A 27,980-nucleotide genomic window follows, 5' to 3' on the forward strand; every position below is an offset into this window, starting at 1 on the left:
ACAAACTGTGCATTTGCACACAGTCAAAACTTGTGGGCATTCTTCCATCATGAAAATTATATATTTAAAGGCAAGCCAATTCCTCATTTGTGAAAAGATGAAGCAGGAAGTCCTCTAGTCTCTACCTGACCAGCACATACACTCCTACTCTCATCAGCATTATTGGAGCTGAGGAGGATATCCTCTAGTCATCCTAATGGCTCCAGTGAGTATTAATCTAATACTGCTGTCTCAAGTATGGCAATGGAGGCTTACAGAAACCTGGCTGCTTTAGTCTAAATCTTAGTTTTCTGTGTCTCGGTCTGTCTTTTCTCTCTGTCTCAGTCTCTTTTCTGTCATGCCCTATTGATGTCTTTCATTCCTCTCATCAGTCCTTCTACGGTGTGTCTTTCTCTAAACACTCTCATTTTCAGCTCACCTTACTGCAGAAAGTACTTAAACTATATTTTGACATTTTTATGAAGCACAGATTTAGGAGAGGCTAATATGTCTAGATTGACCTTAAAGGTAGTAAATAGAGTGAAAGGGGGAAAGGAAAACGCGTTGGATGAAAGGGCAGACAAAGAAATGACAAGTCTTACAGCACATTGTCCTGTAGTACTGCTCACTTGACGAAAGAACATAGTTTCTCCACATCATTAACACTGATTTGGGAAAACTCAAAAGAGAAACAAAAACATTTGTTCACATTTAACACATTTGTAATGTGTGTCTGCCCATGTGGCTCACTAAAAGATCCAATGCTCCCATATGAGCAACCATCTTCAGGCCCCTTTTGTGTCCCCTGACTTGGGCTAATGCTTGAGCCATGGCAGGCTTCAAGTAACTTTTAATAAGTAGATGAGTATTGTTTGGGACGTTGGGACCCAGAGGTGGAGCCACCAAGGACTTGTCCAAAGTCCTGCCTCTTTGCTGTGTCATCTATGGCAGGCTCCAGCTTTATTATTATTATTGTTTCATAATTCCTTCCAACTAACCCAATTGTACAACATAAAGCTCCAACTCATGTTACTGCAGTCACAGGCCATCTTTCTTTGGTCAGACGGTGCTACAGACTCCACAGACAGTCAATTTATCAGTTTCCTTGTCTTAAGAAGTTCCTTCATTTTTTCTATAAACTGGTTATTTGTGAAAGCAGGGCTATTGATATTACAGGAATTTTAGTTATACTATACTAATTTTACTTTATTCAACACTTTTATAAACTTTAGAGACATTTCCATCAAGAAAAAATGGTATTTGTTGTTTTGAAGGAAGTGTTTCTTCAGCTAGGTCTTTGGGACACATGGCAGATTCTTTGGGCAATGTGCTGAAATGAGCAGGGCTCAGACACAACACATGAGGGCAGTGTGCACCGCCGTCTTCTTGATGGGGTGTCTCTGTTTGTAAATACAGCTACATTAGAGATTGTGGAATAAAATGTATAATAAAAGCGGAGGGATATCCCGCTGAATAAACTTGTAATAATGCACATGAGGCTCTGCCACAGCAGCAGATGTCACTGTATTTCAACACAATGTACACGTTCATGTTGATTTCTCTGGATTGTTTAGTTCTGATATGCTATGGTTATTAATCTGTTATGTGTATCATCATGTTTTTTTTTTCTTTCATACGCATGTGTTACTGGTTATAGGAAAAATGTTGATGTTCGGTCTGGCCTGAAACAGAACAATTTAGCTGTAGTGAAAGCAATCAATCGATCAATCAATCAACAGTCAGTCAGTGTTTATAAGCTAACAAGGCAATGTAAGCAAACACAGAATCTGTAATTACACAGTGTTGTTTCTTACTATGCATTTTAGTTTCACTTTTTCATTTTACTTACTGTTTCAAGCTCTCATTTTATTTTCAGTTGAGTTTTCTGAGCTACTTCCTTTCTTGATTAACTCTCAGGTATGTAGTAGAAACTACAGTGGCAGCGAAACTCACAAATACATGACAGGCCATATCTAGAGCCAGTGTTTGGTTTGTCCATTCTGTGATACTGTAGCGTCTGCAAATAAAAACGGTAGTTCACCATGGCGTTGACGTCATGAGTCTGACCTGTGGCCCTTTGCTGTTAGTCATCCCCTCTCTCTCCATTGAAGGTGACCTGCAGGGCCTGTAGATAAAAACTAAGCTAAAGCTAATTCTATGGTAATGAAAACACAACAATTGTTATTTTCAGTTGATTGATCATGAAAACATACTTAGATATTATATTCCATTTCCGACAATAGATCCTCCTAAATTTGTCTGTTAGGTTTTGTATTGAGTGAACAAAGCTGGCTGCCAGATGAAACTATAATGACTTGTGTTTTTTACTTTCTGTTTTATATTGAAAGTGGGTTTGGCGGATCATTATTTGCATATCATGTGACTGTGTGTTTTATATAAGCAACAATGTGTGGACTGCTGACAGAGGGAGAGCCTTGTAAAGTTCAGTAAAAGTATTATGAAAAGGCACAGACAAGGGGGAGGACGAACCATCATGTAAGCCATTTAAATTCAATTCAATATACATTATTATTTTTATGACCTAAATTATTGGCTAGCTTTTCCTGTTTGATTGAGTTGCCTGTAAATGCATTGATGCATCAGTTCACAGAGTTCAGACATTTATCATTTGTTTCTGTTTCTCATATTTCTAACATTTTGTAGCCACATCTTTCAAAAGACTGTTCATAGATTTCTAAGTCATCTTCATTAAGAGCACAATGTTCCCCAAAGAACCAGGAAATTCAGAGGAGTTGAAGGAAGAGAGATCTGTTTGGATTTAGTGATCAATAGAGGGCTGAACAGCCATTTAAATCCAGTTAAAATATAGCAAAATTTTATTTTCTTTAAATTTCTAACTGGCTGAAATGAAGTAAGTCTGGTCTGGGATATATGCTGTTGTTTTATAATACATTTGAGTTAGAGAATGAAAAAGTAGGTAAGTTATTGGATGACAGGAATCAGAGCAAGTTGGACAATCAAGCACTTTACAGTGTACAGTATGTTTGACATCCAGATAACAGCTGTGTGGTATATTTGTTGTCCTTGGGTCATCAAGACTTTTGAAGATGATGGACTGCTGCACTGATGGGATTTATTTCTAACTGCTTCCATGTCCTCCTGAGAGGAAATATGACAGCACTATAACAATCTGAATGTGAAAACAAGGTAATATTTCCTGCTGAATGTTTCCTCTACTTTGCCCTTGCCACATAGTATGTACAGCACATGTACAGTAGCACATTTAAATTAAATATTAATGTCTATGTCCATGTCTATTGTGTTGTCTGTATTTGATCTTTTAGCATTTCACGGCTGCAGATAAAAAGAACATCTGAAGCGGTAGTGTAATTATCTACTGCAACATAACTTTTCTTTGTAAGTCTGGGCCTAGAAGGCAACACACAATACCAGTTACACAAGTTCTGTTGTTGTCTGTTCTTTGTGTTCTTTTTGAATTGTATGTATGTAGGCATGGGAGATATGAACATTTCAGGTCTCGATTATGATGGCTAAAATAATAGAAATTCACAATATTATCCTCATAATCATCAAAATATTCTTAAATTAGGATCACATTTTGTTAAAATCCAGGTGAAATTAAAAATGTAATTTTTACCCTTTAAGATTGCATCCTCAGTTATATTGTACTTCTATTTAACAATGTTTGACACGCTTGTGTAAGCATGAACTTACTAATTTCAACCCATAACAACATGTCGTTCACCTGTCAATCAATCTTCAACTTTTAGTGACACCGAAGATTTATTAGTTAGTATGCTAGCAACAGCATGGCTAGCTACCGGGGCGTAGTGTTTCTGGGGGGCCGGGTCTCTCTGATAACTCTGCAAAAACACAACTTTATCAGTGATTTGCGTGAAACTGGAAGATATTTACTGTAGAAAATATTGTCTGGTTTTCCCTAGATGTCGTCCAGCTGCCCCCGTCTCAACTCAGCTAACTGCTAATGTATCTACCATTGGCGTGCAACTGAACGGGGTTCAGCAGCCTCCCAGTGAACATAACCTCCAGACAGAGAGTTTGATGACAGTGGTACCAAGGAGATTTATGTTGATTCCAGATGGACTTATTGCCAACCTTAATGTTAGATGCTGTTAACTGGTGCAGTTAACGTTAGCCAACTTAGCCCCTGGGTGGCAGGAGCCAAACCCAACAACCAAAGCACCTTGGTACTTTATTCCCTGTTCTTAAACTGTCCTATGTTGGCGTTGAAGGCCATATTCGGCCCCGGTCTGGCCGTGCTTTTTTCTGGGAGCTCCCAGTCCCAGCAGAGTCAGCTTATGGGTCGGGTATAGTTGCTGGACTGGGGGGACATAGCACACAATGCTATTGGCTACTGTGACAATCCCCTCCCTAGCTGCCTGTTTTGACAGAAAATACATAAATGTGCAGAAGCAAATAGCACTCTGATTTCCATTTCACCTGGATTTTAGGAAACCAATATTTTCATTGCATCACAGATAGACTCTTCAGACGGCACCTCCTCTCTATGTCAGTCTTTAGTTTGATATCCATAGTATTTCCACACATCTGGTTGAACTTTTTTTGTGGTGGAAACATTTGGATAACTGAGCTTTCAGTCATGTCCGTTCCTCCTTGTGGCTGTTACTATACATCAGCAAGCTAGACAGCTTTTATAAGTCACTCATGAGGATATTCACAATTATCCCATTTCACGATTAATCCTATAATGGAAAGTTTTATTTGTAATGTGTACTGTATTAAACAGTGTTTGTATGTGTGTAAAATGATATATATGGCTATATATGGTAGTTGTACTCTTGTGAAAGTCTAAGTAATTAATCTCTTTTCAAATTACAGGCAGGTACTGCCAAGACTCTGAACAACAATCAATACAACACACCACATGGACTGAAACACTGGCATCTGGCACCTGTTGGTCATAGAGTTCAGCCCTTTTAAGACTTTGCACTCAAACATTTTTTAGACTTAACTGCCTGTCTTTTAAAAAATGGCCTTAATAAGAAGAAGCGTAAGGACAGAACTCCCTCCTCATTTATCTGATGTACTACAAAGACTATGTGGAGCTGGGAGACTATTTATTGAGCTGTATGACATTAAGGAAGAAAGAATGCAAGCCATTGCCAGCGAGCTTGTGGAGATATCTGATAAAGTAAAGCAGATGCAGACAGGAGTAAACATAATAGCTGCAGCCTTTTTAGCAGGTGGGGGAAGAGCTGCAACCATGGCAGTACTAGGATGCGTCACAGCATTGACTGGAGGTGCAAGTGTTATTGGATTAAATCTAAACAAGGCGAAGGAAGAGAAAGAGACAAAGTATAGAAAGTGTGGGAAAGTTAGGAAAAGAGTTCATGGAAATCATTGAATTTCCAAAAGATGTCCTAAAAATAATTAAGCAGGTGTCTGATGAGTTAGAGGAAAAATCCTCCTCATTAATGACAAAAACTGGAGAACAGGCAAGAAGAGGTCTGTCAAATACAAATCAACTTCAGGAGCTTCTCAAGCAAACAGCTAAACTGGCAAACAGTACCCAAATCATTCCAACCTCTAAGAGGGATGCAAAGTTTAGAAACTGTATCACAGATTCAGCCTTGCAATGTAAGAAAGTTGTTGACGAGTTTGTAATGATAAGGAAAATGCTCGTGGACTTTGAAGAAATACAAACAGAATAGGAAAGAACAACACGTTCAGGTTGTCAAATACCGACACTGCTCATGCAGACGCACAGGGTACCCTTCAGTCTCTGTATGAAATGGGCACTGTTTGGTTAGGTTTAGGTACATCTCATACAGTTGCTGACGGGTACCTTGTCCAGCCTTATTAAACGCTGCTGAGGATGTGATAAAACATCGGTATTTGATGACCTGGCAATGGGAACAGGCTGGTTTTAGCACAACTGCCCGCAAAGGATGACAACTCAAATCATATTCATCCATTTTGCTGTCAAAAATCATGTTTTTTAAATGTATTGTTGATCTTTGGGGAAATATAAAGGCTCTAGTGTTGTGTAGCAGACTGCTGTCTGGCTCAGTGTCATGATAGAAATATGATGTTATTGGTTAATGCAGAGATTTGATTGGCTGTATGGAGAGAAGTCCTCCATCTAAGCAGACAGAGAACCACTTATTTTGAAATTAATGCAAAATTGTTGCATGAAACCAAAAAAATAATAATAAAAAGAAGCTATGGAATGCTGATGGGGAGTGTTCAGTGTTTTGGGGGTTTGTTTTTTGATTTTGTTTTTCTTTCCTTTAAGATATTGAGGTTTAAACTTGTTTCCCCATCTATAGAGTTCAAATAAAAATGATGCAAGGGTTTTTCTTCTGTCCTTGTTTGAGTGCTACATAGATAACATTTTACTTATTTTACGATAACATACTGTATGATTTCCTGTTTCACAACCTACTGTTTCATAACCTTTGTTTACTGAATATAAATAGCTGTCATGGGCGTTAATGCATTAGTCAGCTGATTATTACACACAGGGACACCCACAAGAATGGAACAATGCTCACAAGATCTTATAAGAGTGCATAATAACTCAGCTCAGTGTGTAAAACCAGTTTGACCTGTCCACAACCGGAGAAATGCTGTTCCTCAGTGAGCAACATCTTACTGCATTCAGATGAGTCGTCTTTCTCAACTTCTTATGTAGTGTCTTACCATGACCTTCAATTCACATTTGCTAAAAAAAAATACAAGAAAACTTTCCTGTTCATTTGAAGAAACTATACAAAATGTAATTTTTGTATTCTTCTTCACTCTTGAATCTTTCATATATGATATTTAATGATGAGCATACTGATATTTTCCATTTATTGCATTTATCCTGAAAACACCACTGCAGTAGCTGCACTGTGCTGTGAGCGATAATGTACTGTACTATGGGAACATCTGAATCCGGCATGGATTTGCTTTGGAGAAACACTAATAATTTATTGCTGTAATGTCACATTTGACATACTGTAGATTAACTTTTTAAATATACAGTACACTGTTACAACCCTCCTGCTATTAAATGATCAATAAATGTGTAGCTAACAATTGGAAATATCTGTTTTTTCTGTTACATTTGTAGACTGGTAATTTGTTTTGTCTCACATGATGAGAGAGTTTGTCAGGTGAAGTTTTGGATTGCTGTTGATTAATTAACCAACTAATCCACTGATCCTTTTGCCTTTATTGGATAGGACAGCCAGAAATTGAAAGGAGAGGGAGAGAGAGAGGATGACATGGCCAAGGGCCACAGTTGGGACCGGAACCCATGGCTGCTGCAGCAATGACTCTGCCTTGGTACATGGGGCGCCAGCTCTACCAGATCACCCATTTGCCTATATAGGTTTAAATGAGCCAATAAGAATTTGCTATACTGCTGTTAGAAATGAGAGAAACACCTATTTCTTTAATATCATTTGATAACACTTTATTTGAAGAGGTGTGCATTAGACTGACATGACACTTGTCATGAACAAGGAGTCTATGAATGTTTGGTTGACTGTTGTCATTAATTGTAATTCAGTCAGTTATGTGACTGAATGCAAAGTTGACATTGTTTAAGATATGTTTTTGTTATGTTAACTTGACATAAACCAAGACAGCTTAACCTGTCATAACATATTAACATAACATAATAACATATTGCATATGGCTGTCATGAGACCAGTATAATTGTGTCATGATTTATTCCCTTGATCTCAACTAAATTGGTACCATTTGGACTAGTCTTAAAGATGTCATTAAGTTTTATTACAGATACTTTTATAACGGTGTCATGAATAATTCCCTTGTTATTGGACTAACCACTGATAGCTATATTAAAGACAGCAGTGACCTGAGAGTTTTACGACAATGTGGTCGTCCTTATTCTTTTTTATTTGAGCGCTGATACAACTGATTGTGGCATTTTAATTAATAGACTTCAGAAATGGGTTTGTCTCTCTAATGTAGTGCTAGTTTCATTGTTTTTTGTTTGGGTGATTTTACGTCACACACATTTGAGAATGATTATGGTGTTCCCCAAGGAAGCATTCTGGGCCCTGTTCTTTTGTCTTTATACATGTGCCCTCTAGGAAACATTGTTGAGCATAATATCATTTATCACTGTTTCACAGATGAAACACATTGAAACATTGTTTGTTTCTCCTGACAGCCAGTTTTACACATATGGACCAATATTCCTTTTGGTTTTATTGGTATTAGTATTGTTATCAAAAGTTTAAGGTATCGTTGTTGTTTATTCACTTTTTGCTTAACCTTGTTTTAACCTATTTTGTAAAGCACTTTGGGGTTCGTCTTTGCATGGAAGGAGCTATAAATAAGGTTATTATAATAATAATAATAATCTTCACATTGTATGCTGTAATGAGCCTGACAAAGGCAGGGCGGGGTATATTATAGCTAATTCTGCCCCAACATACAGCCTGCAGGTTTCATCCGTGCAATTTTGAAATTATAAAATTGATCTTATACCTGCAGCTATTACAATATGAACTTCTTGCCAAAGGTTATCGAGAAGATGGTTATCACTATGATGTAAGAGCCTGCAAGGGAATGCCCTGGTTGCTCACCTAGTAGAGCTGGCCTCTACTAAGGCCATGGGTTCTACTCAGACCTGTGGCCCTTTTCTGTATGTTATCCCCTGTCTCTGTTTCCCCCATTTCCTGTCACTCTACAGCTGTCATTATCCATTAAAGGGAATGAAAGTCCCAAAAAACATTTTTAAAAACAAGAGCCAGCAAACGCTTAGCTTAGCATGAAGACTGGAAACAGGGGGAAACAACTAGCCCTTTTCTGTCATTAGGTGAGAAAATCCACATACCAGCTGCCTCTGAAGCGTACTAATTAACACATTATGTCTTGTTTGTTTAATCCATACAAAGACTGAAATGTAATTTGTGGTTTTATGAGGAGTTACGTGCTAGAACTATGTCTTGGCCAGGCTCAGTTACTTCCTGTTAATTAGTTTCGCTTTACCGGTGATGGTAGATGGGTTTGTTTTACCTTTGGACAGACCCAGGGTAGCTGTTTTCCTTTGTTTCCAGTCTTTATGCTAAGCTAACCACCTGTAGTCTCTCTCTTCACATTTAGCATAAATATGGAAGCATGGCAGCCTATTGATCTTGTCATCTAACTCTCTTTTTCCAAAATGTTGTTGTATTCCTTTAAGCATACAGTAATAATGTATTGTATGTAATGAAATGACATGAGACAGATGCTGTTGCATTTCTGAATAGTCACCAACCATCTATCAATGACATTATTAGTTCTAGTAGTAACCTCAGCAACAACAGAGAGATGACAGACCCTCTTGTTTAAAGTGGACATTTCACGCACTGAAATGACTGCTGACCCTGCTTATTTGTCATCAGAGCGATAGAGATGCATTTCTTTTAAAAAAATCACGTTACATTGTGGCTGACTTCAACACCCTTGTCATATGTTTCCACTTTTGCTGTGATTGTATTCCTCTTCATTATTCATTCAAACAGAGTTGCAGCAGTGGCCAGCACTTGTAGCAAATGCCTTCCATGTGTCTCTAATTGCCTCAGTAGAGATATTTAACACAAGGTGAAGTCATTAACACATGGACACATTGTCAGATGTGGAGCCAGGCGGCCCTGGGTGAAAGAGTAGACAACAGCACACTAAAGCTAATGCACCATCCATCGTACCCAATGAGGAAATCTGAGGGGTTCGTCGCCAGCATGCTGTGCATCAATTCTCAGGCAAAAATACCGTAATTTCAACATCTACAGACAGTGTAAAAGTCTTCATAGTTTTATACCGTTATGCTAAGTATGGCTCCAGTGCTTCAGTGAGCTGAAGCACTGGATGACAAATATTCAGCTTTAAAATAAATATGAATTCATGTATACATTTACGAATACATTTTTTATTTGTTAAAATGTTACTTTAGACATGATATAGAATAACTTTGGGGTATCTTTCACATAAAACCCTTATGCCACTCTCAAAACAAACCTTGCAGTTTAGCTTAAGCAACATGTATTTAAAACACCTACACTTGATAAACAGTATAGGCATATGAAACCATATACTTAAGTATGATCATACTTATTATCACTGTAAACAAGGACCAGCTCTTCCTGTTTTCTCCATGCCTAAGTCAATGGCTCCATCTGCTGTTTAACTGACAGCACTGCATCCATCCATGAAAACAGACTCAGTGATGTCCAGTAATAAGAGGGATAAGACCTTAGCCTTGAGTTTTTTCCACTGAAATGTCACAGGTGGCACAGGTGTGAATAATAAAGTTAATGATGGCTGAAATTATCCTGAACTACCCACACTCTAGATTCAGGCAGCACTTCAGCACAATAGTAGATAAATTGATTTAAAATATGAGAACTTACCTTTGTTCAGAAACCGAGTTAATATGATAAACAAGCTCAAATAGTGCTGTGCTCTGCCTTCCAGCCTGAACCTATGGACTATCATTACAGCCAGTAAAATAAAAAAAATAAGATGAAACCTTGATAATAAAAATGTTCATGTTGTCATGTCAGGATAATTATGACTTTTCATTTTATAATTTTTTACTTTTTATCTCATAATTATGACTGTTTATCTTAGAATTAATGTGTTCTCATAATTTTCACTTAAAATAAACAAAATATTATCAAGGCAATCATTATCATATTTTTTATTTTACTGGTGGAAATGGGATTCCATACTAGTCACGCCAGTCCATCAATATTTACTTGCTAGTTCTCACAGGATCTAACTGAGTGAGACTTTCAAGAACTGCAATACAGACACAGGTCCCCCGGTTTTCGACCCTCGTCACAGCCTACCATTTACCGCCTATAAACATAATAATATAAGATATATGAAAACACTTAAATGAAGACTGTGATAATTAGTCATGTGACCCCGGTGTATTTATCACACCTATGAGTGCTCATGTAATGTTGCTACAGGCGAAACACATTGTCCATGCCTACAAATCACAGTAAGATCATTTCAGTGTGCTGTGGTTCATTTTGATCCTCACATAAGATGTTCCTATGACCTATCAGCACCTGATTGCCACTGTTAGCTGTGCACAGGGAGTTCTATTCACTGTCACTGATCAACATGTGATATCTCATTTGCTTCCTCTGTACAAAAAATGTCAACTTGAGGTTTTACAGTGTATTGTGTGCCACTGTAAAACTACAACCTGTCATTTTTACACTTTGGTTTTTGTTCAGAGATTTAGAGATGCTGGCAGGCAGATTTTTTTCATCTTTAGACAAAACCAGGCTAGCTCCCACCAGTCTTCAGTCACACCAGTTTTTATGCTAAATGATACTAACTGTCTCAAGGCTGTAGCTTCATATTTCATAGACAAATATAAGAATTATATAATATATATATAATCAGCTTCTCGTTTAAGAAAGCAAATAAGCACTTAATTTGACAATAACCTGATACTGTATCTTTTCTAAAAACCTTCGTAGAAAAACCTCTATTGGCTCTGAGCTCCATTATAGAGGTCACTGTTCATCTTCAGCCATATGCACAGTCTGCTGTCGTCTGTCCTTAGCCATTAGGTAAAGCTCTGCACCAATCTACGTCAGAGGGCTTCCCTGTGAGTCTATCTGTGATCAGCACATGGTCAGTGTAAACAACTGAGGACATCCCACACCCACCAGCTGTCTCATATATGATCACGTGCCAGATGTCACGCACAAACACACATGTACAGAGGAACACGGATCACATACATCACAGGAGGACGCACAGCCAGTAGTGTAGCAGTGCCCGCCTGGAGAAGGGGGTATACTCTTCATTTACGCCCCCAATTTGCCTGTCCAGCAAAGGATAAACGCCTTGTGTTTTTAAAAGTGACATGTAAGACTACTCTTGCATATTTGGCTCACCCAGTAGTATTTGCACGTTGTCACTTCTGCCACTTTACTTCAGGCAGTCAGGCAGTATAAGGATCACTATGACATTAATATTAGCCACAGGAGAGGTGCAGATTTTGCATCAATATTGGCCCACACAACTGCATAATTATGCATAAGTGTTGCTTCCTCCTTACTCTATCCAGGTAAATTTGACAACTGTCAAATCCAGCCCAATGCTGGCTGAAAGATAAGTAGGTATACTCTTTATACCTGCATACACTCTGCACTACAGCCAATGTGCTGTTCTTTACTGTACCTTAAGTAATGGCTTCCTCAGCATCTCATTTCCTTAGCAGGACATTTAAATTTGCACAAAGTTACACCACCCCAAAAGAAGGCACTCAACATATTACACGTTGTTTTCTTCTTGATATATATTACCCTGAAGTTTATCTTTACTTAACTTTTTTTTTCCTAGTTAAAGTTTAAAGTGTGGCCTCAAATTTTAACAATAAAGGACATTGTCCTGCATGAAATGTAGAAAAAAAGTCCTGTTTTAGCAAATCCAATCATCATTTGATCTGCTGGTATCTTGTTGTTTACAGTGTTTATAGCTATAATCTATCCTGTGGTTTATCTGACAGCGTGGCTACTGCCTGATACAAGAGAGATCAGAAAAAGGCTCATTCGCTAAGGGGCCTTAAAACGTGAGTAATGGCCCCTAAGTGAGGGGATCATCATTCCTGTGTAATCGGCATGAATTTGATTAACAATAGGGCAGAGAGCGGGCTATTGATCAGCACGATGATCTTGGGAATTTGATCCCTTTTGTTCGACCTGATTAATTGGAGATCATCTCGGATTCATCTTAAGGGAAGAATAAACATGTCATGCTGATTTCGGTGTTAACTCTCTGAGTCACTATCCAAACAGTAACGGAGGAGGGGAGGGGGGGAGAAGGGTCGGGGGGGGGACACGATGACCGACTGCGTTTAGGGGAAATGTGCGCATTAACAAGCAGCTTTTGAAAACGCGCTTCATTTGCGTCACGGCTCGGCTGTTCGTTTGCTCTCTTGCAACTGGCCTCATACTGATAACGGACAACTGGGCCGAGAAACACATGACGTGGAGCACCGGTGACAAAACATCATAATGGGGATAACTTTATTTGGTTGGCCCGCTAATTGGTCCCTATTATTAAAAACCACTGTAATCATGCAGAGTCATACATAAAACACGCTTCCTATCCGTAATGAGGGTGAATCCGTCATATTTATTATTAAATTAGTGAATTAAAATAAATTTTTACCACATTTGTACATTTAATTATGTATTTTTTTTTTTTTATCTCTCCAATAATGCAGGCATCATCCATATTCAGTATCATTTCGACACACTATTTTATAGGCTAGTCGTTTCTATGGTGACTCTTATCAGGAGGATTTATCACGTTTTTAAGTGATCTTTAAACAGCCTGCATTAAAGACTAAACCCTCCATATCCCTACAAACTCTCTCTCCCTGATAAAAGTCTGTTTGGTTGAGCGGGTCAAATGTGAGCCAGATGGCCTCTAACCTACTGTAACCTGGACATACAAATTAAGGCAAATTAGTCATTTATTTATTTTTATCTTTATAGCTGACTCTCGGGTCATTTTCACCTTTCCTTTGTGTTTTCTTTTCCACCATCATCAATCACGGCCCAATCATCTCCTGGTGTTAGCTGAATACAGGGGCAGCCTGTCATCAAAGGCAGAGGGTCGCCCTTATCACCCGCCGTCCCACAGGTGTAGAGCTCAGTCCACTCTCACTAAAAATGACAACAGGAGCTCTCTGGCTAGTCCTCGCTCTCCAGCTGAGATGCGTCACCCCGCTCGCCATCCCGCAGGACAGGGGGACAACAGGGCGGAAGGACGCTTTGGATGCGACGCATACGACGAAGGACAAGCTGGACGCGCTGGTCCACCTGAAGGATTTACCTCGGGGTCCAGCGGTGGCTCCTCACAAGAAGGCGCCTCAGTTTATGTTGGATCTTTTTAACGCGGTGTCAGTCTCAGATGGGACCCCGAAAAGCCAGAAGGAGATTTTGGAAGGAAACATAGTGCGGAGTTTCGAGGACAAAGGTGAATATCAAACTGACATTTACGCACGAACTACGATTGTTTTGTGAGAATGTATGTTGGACAATATATAAGCTTGATTTAGGTCAACATTTTTACCTCACAGCATCATTAAATAGTATGCATTAGAGCGCGTAATTGTTATCCAAACGTACCATTACGCACGGTTACGCACGTTCCTGTTAAACAGATAATTTTAAAAACTTTGTTACAGTTCTTTAACAAATGTTTTTTAAACATTTCACTAAAGATGTGTTTCATATATTCCCGTTTGCAGGTCACGCTGGAGAGAGGTTTCACTTCTTCAATCTGTCGTCTTTCGGCAGAGACGAGAGAATGATCAAAGCGGAGTTCCGCTGGTTCAGAAAGAAACAGAAGTTTTACCTCGGAAAGTCTTATGGGCCTCATTTCTATAAGGTACAATTCCTTCTGTGTGACATTACTTAATCTGTTCTCATGCAGATATGTCATTTTCGTTAATTCATAACTTGTGCAAAGTGCACCAGAGAGCACTATGAATATGAGTTGTTATTCTGAGCAGTGTTTTGGTGAGTAGGTTACCACACTGACCAAATAACAGCAGTCATCATGCTTCAGTGTATGCAGAAGTTTAGTAGATGTAAGACTTTGACTGAGGTTTGGATGAGAAAAATGCCTTTCATGGACACAGTGATTTAACAGCTTCATGTTGTGTCTGTTCAGGTGGATCTGTATGAGGTGCTCGACAGCCGAGTGAAGCCATGGAGAGGAAACCTCATCACCTCCAGACTGGTGCCCCTTTACACACAGGGATGGGAAGTCTTCAATGTCACTCAAACAGTAACACGCTCCCTATTATTTATTCTATATATATTCATTTGTAAAAAACAATTGTCTTCACACAGGCTGTGTGTGTCATTGCCTTTGTGCATAAATGTATTTGAGCTGTGTTTCATTTGTGTGTTAAGTGTTTCTCAACTTATGTATTTAACATGTTCAATCTTGCTCTGAATGTCAGGTGTCAAAGTGGATCCGCAACAGCCAGGAGAATAACGGCATCCTTGTGGTGACCACACTTCCTTCTGGTAACTGGATGGAGTCAGTGACGGACATGAATGCCTACCTGGTTATATTCTCAGACGATGGGAGGACAGGAGCATCAAACCAGTCATACCTGGGTAAGGTGATGTTAGTGGTCTGAGTGTGTTACATAGAGGATTGTTTATCTGTATCTGCTTTGCATTTTTCAGTATCCATCATGTATGGAACCACTAAATATTCAATATTAAGTAATAAAAAAGACAGTATGAAATAAAGAATAAATTGTGTAAAACATATAATAAACCAGTAATTTGTAATTAGTCAAACTCATTATTATTTATTATTTTACTGGGAAGCATTTTCATTTACAAAAGCATTTTTTTTTTTTCTTTTTCTTTATAACTCATTTCATGGCTAATTTAATTCCATAATGCCACTTTTTATTTCATAATACACTTATTGTGCACACAATACCCTTTTTATATTTCCACTTTGCGTGAGTGTCACTGCCCCCTCAGCTTGGGCCAATCTTATACCCCTCCTTCTCTTACGCTAGCAAGCTCAACAACTGCTACCAACTTTAGCCAGTTAGCCCCTGCTGCTTATCAACACACCCATTTAGAGCTATTCAGCAACTATAAGTTGTATATAAGCATTTAATAAATGGTTTACATTTCAATCATTTTCTGTTTATACACCAGCCAACAGACTTATAACCGTTGGCAAGTCTAAAATGTAAAAGTGTAAAAGATGCCATTTTGTTTGAATTTAGCAAATTGAAATTGAATATTACCAGTGCCAAAAAGGGCCACATATGAAATACTTTTTTATTTATGATGCCATTCTAACCTAATGTGATCATCTTCCTCTTTCCGTAGGACAAGCCCAACCTGCAGCAGCAGCACCTGAGCCCCATGACCACCACAACAGGAGACGGCGTTCATCTCCAGGGTTATTTCCCCACGGGCGCACGCAGTCCTGCCAGCGCGTTCCCCTCTTCGTTGACTTTGAGGAGATCGGCTGGTCTGGCTGGATCATCTCTCCCCGGGGGTACAACGCCTACCACTGCAAAGGCTCCTGCCCGTTCCCCCTGGGGGGAAACCTCAGAGCAACCAACCACGCCACGGTGCGCTCCATCATGCATGCGCTCAAGCTCTCTACCGATGATGTAGGAGCACCCTGCTGTGTTCCCGACAGACTCCAGTCCATAAGTTTGTTATACTTTGATGATGAGGAGAACGTGGTTTTGAAGCAGTATGATGACATGGTGGCATTAAGCTGTGGCTGTCACTGACTGTCTGTGCACCTCCTGCACTTTTTAACACTGGGACTATGAGGGATGGGGAGATGATGGTTCGCTTGAGTTGAATTAAAACACTGTATTTCTGTGCATATGTTTAAATATTGTATTATTTTGAAAGGAGGAGAAATAAAACAACTATTCCTGTTCAGTGATCTTTAGTCTATAGTTTAGTGCTGGGATTCTAAACCCTTTTAACAAAAGGATGCCCAAATAGATTTACCATAGACCTAAATACAGTTGAAAACACGTTGTTTTAATGATTCTTAGTTGAAATTAGTTTTTAGTCATTGATTAGTAATGCACTATTTGTTACTTAAGTTTAAACTGAAATTTAATTATAACATATTGTACTGGGGGCACTGTAGACCAATATTAAGGTCTTTTGAAGGATCCTGGACCCTGATTTGGTGACACTGTCTATGGTAATTAGCCAGCCTTCCCTTTTGATCAAATCCTAATGTATTTTTTTTTTTCAACTTTAAGCCAGTCTTTAACTGGAATGCCATAAATTAAAGAGTGGTGAAAGGCAAAATGAAAAAAAAAACATGAAATGATTTGAAATGCAAACAGTCAATGTGAATATAAATACAAATACTAGTACCGATTTTTTACATAGGTTAGAAACATAGGTTAAATGGTCAAATCTTATTACATTAACACTCAAAACTGGGTGTTAATGTAAAATAGGTAAAATAGGTGTTAAATAGGCCATTGTGAACCACTATAATTCACAATTTGCTTAATTTTTAAGCATTTAAAGTTCTTACTTGTGTAGTTGCGCCAATTAGTAAATAAAAGCATACACAGGCCGTTTTTCACTTTCTCATAATAATAACAATCAAAACAGTTCAATCATTATACATTTATAAAAGCCGGTTTAGCAGTTTTCCTTTTTTTAGGCATATACTTCACATGAAGAATGACCCTGCAGTTAAATTAATAATACTAGCACAATAAAAGTCTGTAACAACAGTTGTTCTTTTTATTGGAATGGATCACAGACACAATACAGCCCTGCTTTATTCTACTTTAGAAAAAATTCCAATGCAACAAACTTGCAAAACCAATTGTCCTCTCCTCCTCTTCTCTGCATATTAAAAAAAATATGAATTGGCATAATGCCAGTTAAAGCTTTTAGACAGTATAAATGAAATGTGTCGTCTCAAAGACATTCAATAGGTTAGCATGCAAATTTTTAAAATTTTAGTTGTGTGGATCAGTTGAAATCTGTAACCTACAAATCAAAGAAAATGTTTCAATGAATTCAATTTGTTTCAAGTACCTTGAAGGATAACTTAAGTGACTGCACACGGTCTGGTGAAAAAAGAAATCTCAAGGCAACAAACTGCAGTTAATAAAACAAACACCACACAATACCTGAAATGCAGTGGAGACCCCAATACCACTGTAGATGTGTATAACAAACAGCATTTACAATAAATATTCCACATTTACATTCAAACTTACCTCTCTCTGTTTACACTTAAATACAATATGTACATGGATTGTCCATGTTCCTTTCGTCTTTCTCAAAAATATCTTACACAGATTTGTCAAACCAGCATTCGACAAAAATTCATTCATTCACAAATTCATTATCCCGTCAGTTCACTCAAGTCAAACTCGTGTCTCTTCATAAAAGCGATCGAGGCCTCACAAAGCCTGCATAGCATCTGTGTCTTGTGTAAGTTAAGCCAACAAAAGCAATACAAGGATCAGACACTTAAATGAAAAGCCTTGAAGGAAAAATCCACCCTGAAATACTTTAACACTGTTCAAAACAGTGTGTGCCTTGCATTTCTGGATCCATCTTTCTGCTCATGGTGTGTTTTTATTCTGTATATAACAGACCAAAACATCACACTGAAATATCTCCATCATGGCTACAAGGGTATTAAAAACAAAAGATGTTTAAAAAATGGCTTCTTGCTGGAGTAGTCATCTTGTACCAGCATTCAAACAGGGAGAAATTCATCAATGAAACGTTGCTTGTAGCAAATGTAGGAAATCACTAACTAGAGTAAAAGTAGACTAGGTAACGTGAAGGTGGAAACAAAAACTTAGAACACTTGAACACAAAATAATCCCTGGAATGCAATGAACACCACAATTTGATGACACAAAACAGCTTAAGCAGAGGGGGGATTTTTCCTTTCAAAGCTCATGGCCTATCAGCTCGCACAGTCCAGCTCCTCAGTGCCTAGAAACTCCCCTAACATGTGGTCATGTTGACCACAGACAGGCTCTAAATATTGATGTCTTTCCTTACAGTGCCTTTGCCTTGACCTCTCTAGTTGTCTCTGCTCAAACTCCTCTGGTGTCATATGAGAGGCTTGGATAGTAGCTTTCTGAGCCATGGGAGACAGAGGCACCGGGACAAAGCTGTGGTACACAACCATAGGTGGGGTCAAAACCTCCAAGGGGGATGCCTGAGGAACGGCACCCTCTGGCGGCTGGACTGGCAGCTGCACATAACTTCCTGTTTCAGGATCAAAGAAAGTTTTCGTCTTGACTTGTACGGGCATGTCAACAAAGAAGTACTGCCCAGAGTCTGGATCCTGGAGGAGCTTACGTTGGGTCATAGGAAAGGACTGCGTAACAATGGCATGTTCAATGCTAGACTGGCGAGAAAGCTGGCTGGTGTGGCTGGTGTGGCTGGTGTGGCTTGACTGGCGGGACAGAGTTGAAGGGTGCGGCACGTCTGTGCTGTACGTATCAATACTGTGACTCCTTCTCAATGGGTTCTCTCTGCTCACCTTGTCTCTGGTACGGCCTCTCTGCTGAAGTTCGTCCATGATGGATTTCTCAATGCGCTGGGTCCTTGGATCAAGCTTCTCGTTGACTGACATATCGGCACTGAGCCTGCGCTCCACTTTATCTCCTAAGTACCTGTCAATGCTTTGTGATCGGTGCAATGGCCTGTCCGATGTGGGTCTCTCGGTGACGTGAGCTTTGTATACAGGTACATTACTGATGATCCTATCGCTGCTGTAGTGTCTTTGCTCTGGCTTATCTCGAATATGTTTGTTGCTGCTGCGGCCTTGCCTTTCTGTTGCAACACTGGGTAGTGCTTCATTGTTCAGGTTATTGCTTTCCACCAAATCATGGCTCTGTCTCCTAGTCTTGTGGCCCCTGTCTGTTTTGTCTTGATGGTGGTTTTCACTCTTGTGGCCTCTTCTTTCGTAGAGTAGTTGCTCACTCCGATCGTCATTTTTACCATGGCTTTTACTGTGATGGTGACCATTTTCAATCTTTTCTCTGTGTTCCCTCTCACTGCTTTTACTATTTCTACTGCTTTTGTGCTCAGATTTGTCACTTTTGTTTCTATCCACTCTGTGTTTGCTGCTTTGAGATGACTTGTGGGAGGACTTCTGGGCCTCCTCCTTCTTCATCCTTCTATTTGCCAGCTTAATGGCTTTGAGAACAGCCTTTTCAGATTTGGGCAAGACAGCTGGGGGTTTGGGCAGCCCTGTTTGGCTTTCATTACCACTGCAAGTGGACCCAGACCATTCACTGGGAACCTTTGATACTTCCCGCACATTCATTCCCAACTCATCCGCTGTGTCAGCTGTGCTGGTTGTTAAACTCTCCACGCCTTCAGATGACGGGCTCACGCCAGAAAATCTGTCTTCCTCCTGTGGGACAGTGAGGAACACTCCAACCTGTGGTTTCTTTGGATTTTCACTTGGCAGATTTGAAAGAGACAGCAGCAGGGGAGGTGAACTGTTTGATGCAATCTCTTTAGGTTTGATTTCATCTGGGATTGGTGTGCTACCATGAGAGGCAGGTTCATTTGGCGGAGGAAGTTCTGGATTTTCCTTTACTTGATGTAACTCCTCATCTCCCCTCTCTGAACCACTCAGACTACTTCTTGGTGACCAGGGATGTACAGTCTTCTTCAACTTATTGCTGAAAGTGTTGTCTTTGACCTTAAATAAGGCTGGGATCCCCAAAGTTGGAGAGAAAATGTTGGAGGGTGACATTGGTGTCTGATTATTTTCATCATGAGTTGAACTTTGATCTGCAGTGGCATTTTCTCTTTCTTTGTTGTCCTTGTACGGTACTTCAGTCTCTTTTTGAGGAGATTTTATTGGTCGCCTTACAACCCCCGGCTCACTTTCATGATCACTTAAAGAATAATATTCCACTTCTGTCCTGTCCGTATCCTGTTTTATGCTTTCTGAAATATTCTGCATCACCTCATCAGCCTCCTCCACCTCACCAATCAAGTTCTCCAGAGAGTGGTAAACGTTTGACTCGGTCTCAGTGTTTCTGTGCAGTGCACTCTCCGCAGAGAAGTAGGATGATTTTGAGGACAAGCTGGCTTGATCAGGTGGGCTCTGATTGATGCTAACACCATTTACCAACAACAAAGGTGATATTATATTCCTAGGGATTTCATAAAGCGCTTCTGCATCCACATTTATTTCCTCACTAGCTCTGTTTATTTTGTCAGGTTCTTCTACCACTAAACTGTTTGTTAAGTTGTCATCTGGTGTGTTTAAATGGTCTGGTTTTAAAGGAGCCTTCCGCTTTAGCTTGTATGTTTCCTGTGCCTTTGCATTGCTGTTTTCAAATGTGGCTTCCCGAGTGGGGCTAATATCTGCTTGCAAGTTATTTGCCTTATTTTCATTTTCTTTAGACTCATACATAACAGCATCGGTTTCAATAATGAATTTTGAACTTGTATTATTTACTACATCCCCCCTCTTTTTATCAGAACTGGTTTCGGTTTGACCTTGTACAACTTGTTTTGTAGACAGGTCACTACCTACCTCATGTTTTTCTGAACCTGTACTCCTCTCTCCTCTCATATCTTTCAAGTTTAAGTCACCATTTTCACATTTTCCATCATTGTTAAAGATATCCTCTTCTATTACATCTTTCAAACTATCTGTCTCCACAGTAACACTTCCATCTCTTCTGTTCCCTCCCTTTTTGATCCTAGGAGGAACAGGAGGAACATCTCTCATTTTGCCTTCATCTTGGTTCATCAGATTTTCTCCACTCTCTTCAGACATCTGTCTCACCATGTGTCTCAAATTCACCTCTTCTGGTTCATAGCTTGGATTATCAGTTAGTTTATCATTAACATGTTTAGCTTTAGGTTTTATGAGTGGGCTTAACTCATTGCCAGTCTTTTCAATACCAGGTAGCACTGTCCTACCACCTGATATGAGAGTCTCACCAAGTCTAGGTTCTGTTTGCGACAGGATCTGTCTCATGTGATTGTGGTCTCTCAGGTCACCTAACCTCTCTTTTAAATCTTTCTCTTTTAGTCTAAGAGTGCTGTCATTTGTTTTTTTCTTGGCCTCTGTCATAGAATCTTTCATAGCTTTTTTACGTTGCTGTACCCTTGTTGCATAACCTTCATCACTAGAGTTCTCATCAAATATTGGATCTGCATCCTGCTCTGTGACTTTATTCTTTCTCTTTTGCCTCTCTGAGATTATCTCTTCAAGGGCCATTTTAGCTTTGTCATAATTGTCATTTAATAGTGTTTTGTTTACTATGACATTACTGTCTATCTTTGTGAAAACCTCTTGCTTGTTCTGCTCCTTCTCTTTATTTACAAATAGTTCTCTCTTAGCCGATGTGTTCCCTCTCATAGACAGCATACCTTTCTTAATATTCCGTAGCTCCCTTGAGATCAAATCATTCTTAGCCCTTGTCTCCTCATCTATGTTAATAACCCCTAATTTGTTCTTCGCGTTATCGAGAATTCCATCGCCAAGTCTGGCTCTCTCAAGCTCTTTCAAAGCATGCAAGTCATTAATTATATGCTCACTATCTCTCATTTCTCTGGGTGATATCTTCTCCTCATCTGTCTCCATTCTATTCACTTTCAGATTCCCTTCCTCAAACTCCTGTCCTTGTTCCTCATCCGTGACTGAATATCTCTGACTTTTTATATAATTGTTCTGTCTGGATGAAAATATATGTTTGAATTTGCCCTGTTGTTGGACGGATTCATTTTCATTTGGTGGTAAATCTAATTTCACATCTCCCGAATCACCATTAGTGAATTTGTCAACACTATGTGTTTGCTGTTTGTCAAGTACAAGTTGAATATCAGACTTAACAAAATTTCTCTTTGGAACTGGTGGGGGATCTTTCTTGACATTACCTTTTTTGCCAACCAGGGTTGCACCAGTTGCTTCACTTCTACTTTCAGATGAAACATTGTTGTTTTCTGTTACTGAACTGTCCCTCTTGCTCTTAAAGATTTCTTTTGAATAGGCAACCTTTGTGTCCATTCCTTTCTCCCTCAGTTCCTCTGAGATGGGCTTATTGATGCTATCTGACTGAGCTGCAGATAGAGCTTTATTTTTAGCTGCAATAATTGCTTCCCTTGCTGCTCTGATCACATCCATTGTACTTATTGGTTGGCCACCTGTATCCTTTTCCTTAGAACTAACAGGTTGTGCTCCCAAGTATTTTTCTTTTATGTCTTTTGCAGGTTGTTTTACTTTGTCCGGTACATTTGGTGGTCTTTTCCCTACTGATACATTTGATGACAACCCTTCTTTCTCAAGTGCCTGGGGTGAAATTATGGGTGAACGATCTTTGTTGATATTTAAAGCATTTGGTGAAAGCCCTGTGTTTGTTGGCAGTTCTTTTGGAGAGAGTTCTTTGTTTAGTGTGAGTGGTGAAAGTTCATTTGTCTCAGTAGGTTGGTCTATGTGTATAGGAGCACCATTGCTCATTGGGACTTGAAGATATTTCATATCACTGTCATTAGGGCTGGCTTTCTTGTACAAATTCAGAGAAGGGTAGTTTTGCTTTTTAGCCCGGGGACTCTTGGTCTTTTTTGAGTGTATAAAGGGGGATATGGGATTTTCCTCACCAAGACTAGTGCTACCTGCAGCCTCTCTTTTGGTTTGCAGGAGATTTGATAATAAATAATCATCTGAAAGAGGTCTTTCAGTATCATGCTTAGTAAGATCACCTATTGGAGAGCTGTTAGATTCCAAAATAGGACTGAAAACTGTCTGTCCATCTTTAAAAATTGCTGGAGTGCTTAGGCCAGATGCATTGCCCTCTGAGCCAGCTTGTGTATATTTCAGATAATCTGACTGTGGAGATTGTGTGCCACTCTCAGGCACTTCTAAAGTTTTGAATTTAGGTGGGCTGTAACGGCTTTTCACCCGTTTTCTGTTGTCTTTCAGATTAAAGAGGATGCTAGAGGCGAGTGATTTGTAGCTGTCCCGCTTGACTGGAGGTTCAGGGGTCAGTTTGGCCTCAGAGTGTGGTCTTAGTGGAAGGTCAAGGGCAGAAAGGACACCTTGGAGGATTTCTGATGTTTCTGTCGGTTGTCTGGAGGGAATGAGGGGAGTCATCAGCTGGCAGATGCTGAACGGAGTAGATGCCAAAGAGCTGACTTCCTCGACTGCTTTTACCTCAACAGATCTAGCTTCCTTTTTAATCAAAAACATACTTTCATCCACTGTTTTTGAACTGTTTTCCTTAGGTGGTATACCAGGCTGGTTGACTGGAATCACACTTTTTGCCCTGGACCTGTTGCGCCTCCAGGGGGCAGCACTCCCATCCACTCCATCTGATGAGCACCTCTTCTCAGCTGGAGTAGCTGAGGGCTTTGGCAGGACCTTTGGTGGAGGAGGGGGAGGGATGGGTTTAGGAGCAGTGGGAGGAGGGGGCTTAACTGCCGGTTTCTGGCATGACTGTGCCTCCTCTGTATGCAGAGTCTCTTTTCTGTGTGCCTCTGTCAGCTCCTTGTAAAAAGGCAAGTCGTACCATTTAGGGATATTATCTGTTGGGAGAACTGTGTCCTCTTGGCCAAAGGGGAACTGATTCAAATCTCTCCACGACTGGAAAGGGCTAAACTCACTGTGGAGAAAAAAGTTTTTGATGTTAAGTTTCCTTAGTTTGACAGTGGACTTCCCATTTTTGATCTTTGAGGATTTCCCTGATGGAAGGGCAACATCTTTGCCTGTTTTGTTTGATGAACCATCACCAGAGTGATGTCGATGATGATTCTTGTAATGTCCCTCTGTGAGATTGGTGTGATAATCCGAGGAAAATTCCGAGAGCTCTCTTTGGATGCTGCGAAGTGCGGACTTATCCCATGATTCCCCCTTAGAGTCTGTCATACCTCCATTTTTGATGAACATCCCCTCACAGCTTTCCTCTGTGGCACTTAATGCCTTGAGGAAAGACGACATGTGGGATATATTTTTCTGTTGCTGCTGTTTCCATGGCTGGGCATAATTTTTGTCATTTTTGTTTTGCCCTTGCTTTTTAGATTCCTTATTATGAGTCTTTTTAAGCGGCTCCCCCACCAAAGGTTTATGGCAGCTGAAAGGTGAGTATCCATACAACAATTCGTCATTATAAACTGCGTCATCTCCAACGCAGAGACTTCGGAAGGCTCGATCGGTGAGAGTGCTGACCTCGCGGTCAGTCTCGTCCATGAACAAGTCGGTGAAGCCGTTGGGAAAGCGATGGTGGAGCATGCTCCCCACCCGATGGCTCATGTGTCGCTTTTCCACACAGCTCATGATGTCACCAATTTTCCTTCTGTTTCGTGCATCACCTGCTTTGCCTCCTCTAGCTCTGTTGCAGCTCTGCGGATCCTTTGGTTGTCTTCCAGCTCAGATGGACATTTGGGAAGTGGTGGGATGTGTAAACTTCCTAAAAACAGACAGTGAAATCAGTCAGTGTTTAAAGATTTTAGTTTAATACTGTTATACTTACTCACAAATGGTAAACAGTTACTATTTTAGCATATGATTACTGTAAAAGGTTGTGAACTGTGTAGTTGCTTTGATGACCTTTATGTACACGACATGTGTCTGCTTCGGCCATGCTGTCACTATGCAGGCAGCAGACAAACACTTCATACCATGCGCTTGGCTATTTTAAGCACTGTATGGTGTCTTATGCTGTGATCACTAAGCATACTGTTCGAGGCTATGAGAACAGCTCCTAGTCCATTTATAGGAACATTGTTAGAAAAGATAAACATTTCCAGTGTTCATGTGTATGCATGTCAAACTAGGACCAATGCTAGGGCCATTCACATCGGTCCCTTTCAAATGCAATCATCTTATTTTTCACCTTTAATGAATTTGTTTGGTTAATACGTAGATGATTCCCATGCAAAGCTCTACAACAATATTCGTTCCAGCAGGTTTACACCACAGAGTGCAGGAAACGCAAGTAAATCATCACATCAGTCACAGAGCGCCTCAACAGCAGCTGCTCTACTGTAGCTTACTTTAGCTATCTGGGTGAGGTCTTAGAATAGCTCATTAACCCATTTATATGTCCTGACCTGGGAGCATAGCCACTGGCAGATAACTCAACTCTTTAACAATCCACAAAACCATGACTCTCCTTATAAGCAGATGAGATTGATTGAGACAAATATAACATTCAATAATTCAATGATATGTTAGATTGTGTTTGTATATTAAAACTGTATAGTTTGAAAGCAATCTCAGTTGTCACAAGACATTCATGTTTATGTTAATTATTATAAGACTGTCACTAAGTGACTTTACTGTATCTTGAGTCTGACTTACAGAATGTTTTGGCTTTCCAGGAGACTTCGGTTGCCAACAGTCTTCCAGCTCTCATAACCAGAGATCAGTTAGCAACCACGGTACTTTCCCAGCATCTGCTTGTGTATTTATACCCAAGGAATGAGGTAGCCCAGTTAACTATACTGTATAAAGGCAAAAGCATTGGAATATAATTCCCTCATATATTTATATATATCAGTGAAAATTATATGACAATACAAATGTAAAATGATTATATAGCAATGTATGCAGACATTCTGAGGGGCCCTTGTGCTGTAGGTCTTTTTGGACAGTAATGTTTAGCCGAATCAAAAACTTGAATTATCTTATATTTTGTCCGCTGGCCCCTTAGTATTTTTCATGTCTTTGTAAACATCCATACAATCACACTTCTCCCTCACCTGTGTGATGGGTCTTTCATGCTGTGTGTAACCGTTCAATCTAGACAGTGGTATCAAAAACACAAATCCTCAATGTAGAATCCAAGAATCCAGTGCAGAATCACCTGCTGAAAATAAATTATGGTTAGCCGTTATCATTCATGGTAAACCAACTTTTTCTCTTGAAGATGAAGAAACAAAGGAAACTCACCAAAGTGAGTCAAGCCCTCAGATCCATGTTCAAATGCACTGGTGCGGCCAGGGTCCTGATAGCGAGCTCAGAAAATACCAAAATAGATGCACAAGTTGGTGTGGCCAAACTGAGCAGCAACACAGAACGCGGCTAGCTAGCTCACATTGGAAAAACCAGTGGGTGTCGAGTGGCAGGGCGAGACAGGCCAGCAGGATGAAATGGACACTGTCATTGGTTATTTTTGTAACTAAGCAGTGAGGGCTGATAGGCTCCCTTAAGGACCTTCTCTTTACAGGCACCTTTAAAAAGATGACAGGGCCTTCATGCCAGTGATGATTGATACCTCTTATCAATCATTTGGGTATTGGTGAAGACAATGCAGAGGTGTGGGGTGTACTTACCTGGTTGCCAACACCATTGGCTAATATGTATTTTATTTTTATTTTTTTTACTAATTTTGCCTCGTCACAGAGGGAAAACAAGCTTTCTGATATAGACTACAAATTACCATGACAGTCCCTGAAGTGGAGATTGATCGCTATCTAGAGGCATATGTCTGCTGACTGACATGAGTATGGTGGGGATGGGCTAATTCTTGTTTTTCAAGCTGTGTTTACAAGGCTGTGTTGTGGACATGACTGTGTGTGTGAACGGATAGTCTAGTTTTAGGACCAATGCAGCTGTTGTTGCTGTGCGATTAAGCTGAAATGGAGGGGGCATTTTGTTGACTTGTTACCCTTTGTGAGTCAGAGGAAGTCAATGGATTAGGTCACATGTGAAGGTTGACCCTGTGCATTCCCTAAATGGAGAAAGTGGGGTGTTTAAGAAATACTGTATGGCTCAGTTTAGTTTTATGTCACAAGAGAACAATATGCATACTGCCAATGCATTTACACTTAATGTTAAGATTTGCCGTTCTGCTTTTTGCTAGCATGTTCATGCAGCAACACTATCACCTTCATCTGTTGATTCTGTTTTAAGAGTATAGGCCAGAAGAGGATTTATGAAAGAATAAAATCGCAACTTCTGTTGAGCCTTCCTTGGCTCCAACAACAACTCCATGAATCCATGACCCCAGCATCCACAGGGCTCCATCAAGGTGCCATATTTAAGCCAGTCTATTTCTGTCACGTTGTATTTCATAAGGTAACAGCATGCCTCTCTGCCAACTGCACCTTCCACACTTCAGCTAATCACTAACCCTCTACGTGTTAGTTGACTGAACTTAGGCAGCAACACATGCAAAACTGGTCCTAATATTACACAAATGTATGTTGGATGCACAAATACTGTGCATACACAATGTAAGAGTACACAAATCAGGTTAAAGGTCTCCCTTGAAATGCAGTGGATATAAATATTATACAAATCATATTTGGTCTCCCTTGAAATGCAGTGGATATAAATATTATACAAATCATATTTGATCAGTTTTTTGTATTGCAAAGCATATAAGTATTGCACTTGCAGATAATGTGACATGTTCATTTTTAACTGGGAAAAGTCCCTGTATTGTTTTGGGGCGATAGACTTACTTACTGAGCAATGTGAGAATAGCATGCTGCGGGCAGAGATACTGTATG

General features: G+C 39.8%; 2 protein-coding genes and 1 long non-coding RNA gene across 8 annotated transcripts; 2 read left to right on the top strand and 1 right to left on the bottom strand.

Annotated features, from left to right (window-relative positions):
- Positions 1-2,391: 2,391 nt before the first annotated feature.
- LOC127373442 (uncharacterized) lies at positions 2,392-5,159 on the top strand. Its single transcript, XR_007886909.1, has 4 exons — positions 2,392-2,475; positions 3,038-3,147; positions 3,285-3,357; positions 4,822-5,159. It is a non-coding gene; the product is annotated as an uncharacterized LOC127373442 (long non-coding RNA).
- An 8,383-nt stretch (positions 5,160-13,542) lies between these two features.
- LOC127373439 (bone morphogenetic protein 2-like) lies at positions 13,543-16,423 on the top strand. The gene is made up of 5 exons (XM_051417904.1): positions 13,543-13,959; positions 14,234-14,373; positions 14,659-14,775; positions 14,954-15,113; positions 15,855-16,423. Exons 1-5 carry the CDS (start codon positions 13,653-13,655, stop codon positions 16,268-16,270), a joined length of 1,140 nt encoding a protein of 379 aa, XP_051273864.1. The 5' UTR covers positions 13,543-13,652; the 3' UTR covers positions 16,271-16,423.
- Positions 16,424-17,239: 816 nt separating this feature from the next.
- Positions 17,240-26,539, bottom strand: LOC127373438 (uncharacterized). Of its 6 annotated transcripts, none has more exons than XM_051417901.1 (4): positions 26,416-26,539; positions 26,226-26,329; positions 25,825-25,919; positions 17,240-24,931 (listed from the first exon to the last, which is right to left on the bottom strand). In XM_051417901.1, the coding sequence occupies exon 4, from the start codon at positions 24,796-24,798 to the stop codon at positions 18,451-18,453; it is 6,348 nt and encodes a 2,115-aa protein (XP_051273861.1). In that variant the 5' UTR covers positions 24,799-24,931; positions 25,825-25,919; positions 26,226-26,329; positions 26,416-26,539; the 3' UTR covers positions 17,240-18,450. The 6 variants fall into 6 exon arrangements, with proteins under 6 accessions (XP_051273861.1, XP_051273859.1, XP_051273858.1 ...); XM_051417899.1 differs by having other exon boundaries at positions 26,226-26,332; XM_051417898.1 differs by lacking the exon at positions 25,825-25,919.
- Positions 26,540-27,980: the final 1,441 nt, after the last annotated feature.

The sequence above is a fragment of the Dicentrarchus labrax genome, unplaced genomic scaffold (genome assembly GCF_905237075.1).
Source record: "Dicentrarchus labrax unplaced genomic scaffold, dlabrax2021, whole genome shotgun sequence".
Classification (NCBI taxonomy): domain Eukaryota; kingdom Metazoa; phylum Chordata; class Actinopteri; family Moronidae; genus Dicentrarchus; species Dicentrarchus labrax.

Excerpts from the sequence above, each read along its gene's own strand:
- LOC127373438 (XM_051417902.1), bottom strand. The coding sequence starts at position 24,798 with ATGAGCTGTGTGGAAAAGCGACACATGAGCCATCGGGTGGGGAGCATG.
- LOC127373439 (XM_051417904.1), top strand. The coding sequence starts at position 13,653 with ATGACAACAGGAGCTCTCTGGCTAGTCCTCGCTCTCCAGCTGAGATGC. Across the intron at positions 14,776-14,953 it reads TCTTCAATGTCACTCAAACA|GTGTCAAAGTGGATCCGCAA; the intron begins GTAACACGCTCC and ends TCTGAATGTCAG. Across the intron at positions 15,114-15,854 it reads ATCAAACCAGTCATACCTGG|GACAAGCCCAACCTGCAGCA; the intron begins GTAAGGTGATGT and ends CTCTTTCCGTAG.